Source organism: Garra rufa, chromosome 2, assembly GCF_049309525.1.
Source record: "Garra rufa chromosome 2, GarRuf1.0, whole genome shotgun sequence".
Taxonomy (NCBI): Eukaryota; Metazoa; Chordata; class Actinopteri; order Cypriniformes; family Cyprinidae; genus Garra; species Garra rufa.
In genome coordinates, this window is record NC_133362.1 from 39650466 (window position 1) to 39657044 (window position 6579).

General features: G+C 34.5%; 1 protein-coding gene across 1 annotated transcript in view; it reads left to right on the plus strand.

Annotated features, from left to right (window-relative positions):
- LOC141325946 (E3 ubiquitin-protein ligase parkin-like) overlaps positions 1 to 4564 on the plus strand; it is a 106110-nt gene extending 101546 nt beyond the window's left edge. The window contains exons 8-10 of the mRNA XM_073834665.1: positions 788 to 874; positions 1198 to 1311; positions 4239 to 4564. Coding sequence (XP_073690766.1) covers positions 788 to 874; positions 1198 to 1311; positions 4239 to 4352 — 315 coding nt within the window. The 3' untranslated portion in view covers positions 4353 to 4564. The remainder of the gene's footprint in view (positions 1 to 787; positions 875 to 1197; positions 1312 to 4238) is intronic.
- The last annotated feature ends 2015 nt before the right edge of the window (positions 4565 to 6579 follow it).

The following is a 6579-nucleotide window of genomic DNA, read 5'->3' on the forward strand; positions in this document are numbered from 1 at the left end:
TTATTTCTTAAAAACTTGACTCTCTAACACTAGCACTCTCTATTCTATTTCTATTCTAACTACTTTTCTTTTTATTTCTTAAAAATTTGACCCTCTAACACTAGCACTCTATATTTCTATTCTAACTACTTTTCTTTGTATTGCTTAAAAACTTGACCCTCTAACACTAGAGCACTCTCTATTATATTTCTATCTACTTTTCTTTTTATTTCTTAAAAACTTGACCCTCTAACACTAGAGCACTCTCTATTATATTTCTATCTACTTTTCTTTTTATTTCTTAAAAACTTGACCCTCTAACACTAGAGCACTCTCTATTATATTTCTATCTACTTTTCTTTTTATTTCTTAAAAACGTACCCTCTAACATTAGCACTCTATTCTATTTCTATCTACTTTTCATTTCTTAAAAAACTGACCCTATAACACTATCACACTCTATTCTACTTCTGTTGTATCTACATGTTTTCTTAGTTATTTATAAAAACTTGACCCTCAAACACTAGCAATCTCTATTCTGTTTCTATTTATTATTTATAAAAAAAACTTGCTCCATGTACTGTGTTAGAATAACCAAGACGTATCATAGCACTTATATATTTTTGCTCTTTTGTTGTTTTGATTACTTCTGTTGTCCTGATTTGTAAGTCACTTTGGATAAAAGTGTCTGCTAAATGACAAAATGTAAATCTAATGTAAAAAGTAAGTTAAGTGTTACCATAATTAAAAAATGAGAGCTGTGGCCTGTGTCGGTTAGTGCTAGTAAGTGGTGTGCTGTTTGTGTCAGTTTGTGTTTTGCAGGAACTGTAAGGCAGAGTACCACGAGGGCCCCTGCAGACAGAGGACAGACACTGCAACAGGAAGTGCCCTACAGGTGAGGACTTCACACTTTTAATATTACTTCATCACGTATGCATGGACACAGTTCAATTTATGTTAGCTAGATATCATCAGTCATCCCACAAGGTGAAAATACTCCCCATCTGCTTAAATATTCTCTCTTTTGGGTCGAGCAGCCTAGAGATTACAGTCGTAATGGTGTCAGTGCAGGACAATGCCTACAAGCCATTCACAAATCACCTGATTCATAAAAGAATCATAGAAGAGAGGAATTTAAAGCTCTTTAAGATCAAATCTGTCTTTCTCACTGTGCTGGGTTTGATCCCTTTGCTGTGTGTGTGTCGGTGTGTGTTTCAGGGTTATATTGTAGATGAAGAAGCCGCTCTTCGTGCCCGTTGGGAACAGGCCTCACAGGAGACTATAGCCGAAATTACTCGCCCCTGCCCCAGATGCCAAGTTCCTGTGGAAAAAAAATGGTATGAGTAGTTGTTTTACCTTACCTCTAGTTTGTCAAAGGCTATTTAAAATAGTATACTATCATAATACTCTTAATATTAGTAACTGATTACATTTAATCTGGATTGCATAATTAGATTCCAAAAGTGCTTGTACTTAGATTAGATTACATTTTAAAACAGTCATAATTCTTTTTATTACATGAATGCATGATGACAGTAAATTATTTAGAAAATTTTTTTTTATCTTTAAAATTGTAATATTATTTAATTATTTTTTATTATAATTGTCATTATTTTTTTAATATTAGTTTTAATTAATAAAAAATACTATATATTAAATGTTTTAAATTAAATTTCTTTCTTGGTATATGTGGTTCGATGAAGAATCTTTAACATCTTTAACATTTCCATTCTAAAGAAAGATATTTAAAAAAAAAATAATAATATATATATATATATATATATATATATATATATATATATATATATATATATATAATATAATATATATATATATATATATATACATATATACAGGCAAGCCCAAAATTATTCATACCCCTGGCAAATTCTGACTTTTGAATTCTGAATTCTGAAGTTACTTTTATTTTGAACGGAAATGACACAGGCTTCTCCCAAAAGATAATACGACGATGTACAAGAGGCATAATTGTGGAAAAAAATATTTCTCAGTTTTTATTTACATTTGAACAAAAAGTGGCATGTCCAAAACTATTCATATCCTGTCACAGTCTATGGGAAAATCCAAAGTTCTATACCATTCCAAATAGTCCAAGCTGTTCTAAAGCATCCTAATTACCCTGATTCATTGGGAACAGCTGTTTTAGGGGCCGTTCACATGAAGCGTCTTTTGCGCGCTCAAGTTCGTTATTTCAAATGTAGGCGCGCGGTAATGGAAGTCGCGGTGCGACGCGCTCGTTTTTTCCAGACGCGTCCGCGCCGCATCGATATAAAAACATCTCAACTTTTCAGAATGCCTCAGGCGCACCGCAGGTCATGTGACATGAACTAACCAATTAGCTTCATCCTTTCCCTTAATAGCATTGAAAGCACTGCCAAGTCAGAAAAACAGCTTATCATAGCTGTACAGGAATTAACATTTTTAAATAAATTTAATAACAGAGCTACTGCAAACGACTTTTAATGCTGAAAATCCATGTATCCTTTGCTGAAACATCCGCGTATTTATGGAGAGCGCAGGTCATGGTTGCTTAGCAACGGCAGACGCTTCTGGAGCGCAAGCGCCCGAGCGCTTTGTTGATAAGAAGGAAAGCGGCGCGCCTAGCGTTTTCCACGCGTTTTTAGGCGCGACATGTGAACGGCCCCTTAATCAACTCAACAGGTGAAAATCAGAAGCTCTCTGCTGTTGGTTTGTGGACAGTCATGGCTAAGACAAAGGAGCTCACTGAGGACCTGCGGCTGCGCATTGTGGCTGCTCACAAGTCAGGAAAGGTCTATAAGACCATATCTAAATGTTTTGAAGTTCCAGTGGCTACAACAAAGGTTTATTAAAATATACAAGATGTTCCGCACTGTGAAAAATCTCAGAGGACGTGGTCGGGAAGCCAAAATGGACACATGTGCTGGCCAGGAAGATAGTGAGAGAGGTAAAAAAGAATCCAAGGATCACCACCAAGACCATCCTGATGAATCTGGGCTCTGCTGGTGGAAACATCTCAAGGCAGACAGTCCAGCAGACACTGCACACCGCTGGGTTCCACGGACGCAGACCAAGGAGGACACCACTTCTCCAGAAAAGGCACACAAAAGCCCGCTTGGCCTTTGCAAATGCACATCTGGACAAAGAAGAAGAATTCTGGTCTTCTGTTTTATGGTCAGATGAAACAAAAATTGAATCGTTTGGCCACGATGTGGCCTTCATTTGCCGTAAAAAAGGAGAAGCCTTCAACCCTAAGAACACCATCCAAAAACATTAACGTTTTGCAGTGGCCCTGCCAGAGTCCTGACTTAAATCCAATTGAGAATCTGTGGAGGGAGCTAAAGATCAGGTTGATGGCAAGGAGACCCTCCAACCTGAAAGAGTTGGAGCTCATTGCTAAAAACGAATGGGCAGTCGGCGCCGATAGCCTTGTGGGCAGTGCGTCGACAAACAGCGCCGTTGCGCTCCGGGCGTCCCGATTTCGAATCCCGACTCGAGGACCCTTCCCGATCCCACCCCCCATCTCTCTTCCACTTTGCTTCCTGTCATGTCTGATCTGTCCTATCATAAGAAAGGCAAAAATGTCAAAAAATAAATCTTTAAAAAAAAAAAAAAGATGAATGGGCAAAAATACCAGTGGTGATACAAAAAGCTGGTCAGCAATTAGAGTAAGCGTTTGATTGCTGTAATAGCCAAGGCTTTTCTATTGATTATTGAGAAGGGTATGAATAATTTTGGACATGCCACTTTTTGTTCAAATGTAAATAAAAGATGAGTAATATTTTTTTCCACAATGATGCCCCTTGTACATCGTCTTATATTATCTTTTGGGAGAAGCCTGTGTCATTTCCGCTCAAAAAAAAACTTGCTGGTTGAATTAAAGTAACTTTAAGTCAGAATTTGCCAGGGGTATGAATAATTTCGGGCTTGACTGTATATATTTTATTAAGAACGGTTACTCAAACATTTATCTGGGGACCTAGAAAGTTTTTCACAGACATTACTTTGAAAACCCCTTTTGGATTTTTTATTTGTAAGAGTACTATTTTAAACATGAAGGTATTATACAATGTACAGTACGTACATTGTATAATAGCGTAAACCTTGCTTGAATGTTTATGGTAACTCACAGACTGCTCAGTCATTGGTTGGATATCTTTGCTATTATCTTTAACCTTGAAAAGTGCACTGTAAAGATGTGATTATCTCCTGACAGTATGGATAATGATCCCCTCGTGTCTTGTCCTCTCTTATCTTGTTCAGGTGGCTGTATGCACATGGTGTGTCCGCGTCCGCAGTGTAAGTTTGAATGGTGCTGGCTATGTTGTGTAGAGTGGAACAGAGAATGTATGGGCAACCACTGGTTCGGATGAGCTGGATACGCTCTCACCATGAGCTGAACTCAGGAAATAAAGCCAAATAGAAACCTTGCAGGATGCTAGCAAATCATTAGCAAGTCAAATCATAAGCACTGTCACTGTTGTGAGGTACATATCATGAAACATTCAAAAGTATCTGTGGTAACCACAAATATTTTGGCTGTGATAGAATCATATTCTAGTGTTATTAAACTGTTTTAATGAAATGCTGAGTCATGTTTTCCTTCAGGTCATATATTCTAACATACTTGATTTGCTAATGGGAGTGCACTCAATAATTTATTTATTTAATTTTATTTTTTATCTATTGAACCATCAGAAATCATTCTTATATACTGATTTTGACTCAAGAAACATTTCTTCTTATTCTAAACATAATTTTGTGGAAACTGTGATATAAAGTCCAAAATAACAGGATTTATGATAAATTGATAAATGTCTTTATAATGTCATGCATCCTTACTGAATTAAAGTATGGACAAATTGTAAAAAGGTAATCTCACAATTATGACTTTTTTTTCTAAGGATTGTATGATACAAATTTGCAATTCTGATTTTTATTTTTTTAATTGTGTGATATAAACCTTGCGATTGTGAGTTATAAAGTCAGAATTGAGTGATATAAACTCACAATTGCGAGAAATAAAGTCAGAATTGTGTGAAATTAACTTGCAATTGTGAGTTATAATTGCGAGATAACTCAAAAATTGTAAGTTATAAAGTCAGAATTGCGAGATATAAACTCACATTATAACTCAAAAATTGTGAGTTATAAAGTCCGTTGCGGGAAATAACGTCAGAATTGCCATATAAGAACTCACAATTCTGATTTTTTTCCTCACAATTGCGATGTAAACTAGAAAATTGTGAGTTATTGTGAGTTTTCTCAGAATTGCGAGATAACAAAAAAATTGTGAGTTATAAAGTCAGAATTGCGTGATATAAACTCACAATTGCGAGAAATAAATTCAGAACTGTGTGAAATGAACTTGCAATTGTGAGTTTTAAAGTCAGAATTGCGTGATATAAACTCATAATGACTGACTTTTTTTCTCAGAATTGCGAGATAAAAACTCACAGTTGTGACTTTTTTCTCTGAATTGCAAGATAACTCAAAAATTGAGTTATAAAGTCAGAATTGTGAGATAAAAACTCACAATTATGACTTTTTTTCTAATAATTGCAGATAAAAACTTAAAATTCTGACTTTTTTTCTCAGAACTGCTATATAAACTCGAAAATTGTGAGTTATAAAGTCAGAATTGCGTGATATAAACTCACAATTGTGACTTTTTTCCTCAAAATTGTGAGTTATAAAGTCAGAATTGCAAGATATAAACTCACAATTCTAACTTTTTTCTCAGAATTGCATGATAAAACTCAATTGCGGGAAATAAAGTCAGAATTGCCATATAAGAACTCACAATTCTGATTTTTTTTTCTCAGAATTGCAATATAAACTCAAATAATGTGAGTTGTAAAGTCAGCATTGCGTGATATAAACTCACAATGACTGACTTTTTTCTCAAAATTGTGAGTTATAAGGTCAGAATTGCAAGATATAAACTCACAATTCTAACTTTTTTTTTCTCAGAATTGCCAGATAAAAACTTAAAATTCTGACTTTTTTTCTCAGAACTGCAATATAAATTGTGAGTTATAAAGTCAGAATTGCGTGAAATAAACTCACAGTTGTGAGAAATAAAGTCAGAACTGTGTGAAATGAACTTGCAGTTGTGAGTTTTAAAGTCAGAATTGCATGATATAAACTCACAATTCTGACTTTTTTCTCAGAATTGCAATGTAAACTCAAAAATTGTGAGTTATAAATTATGAATTGCGATATAAAAACATACAATTCTGACTTTTTTCTCAGAATTGCATGATAAACTCGAAAATTGTGAGTTTTAAAGTCAGAATTGTGTGATATAAACTTATAATTCTGACTTTTTTTCTCAGAATTGCAGTATAAACTCGGAAATTGTGAGTTATTGTGGGTTTTCTCAGAATTGTCTTTTTTGTCAGAATTGCATGATATAAACTTAAAAAAAAATTAAGAAATAAAGTCAGAATTGCGAGATAAAAACTTAAAACTATTTTTTGTGGATGTGTAAAAATTTGCTCTGATTAAGGTTGAGTTTTATTATGATTATCAAAATTGAAAATATCTCACAACGGGCAATACATTTGAAATAATGGGATATTTTACATTCGCAGGCTT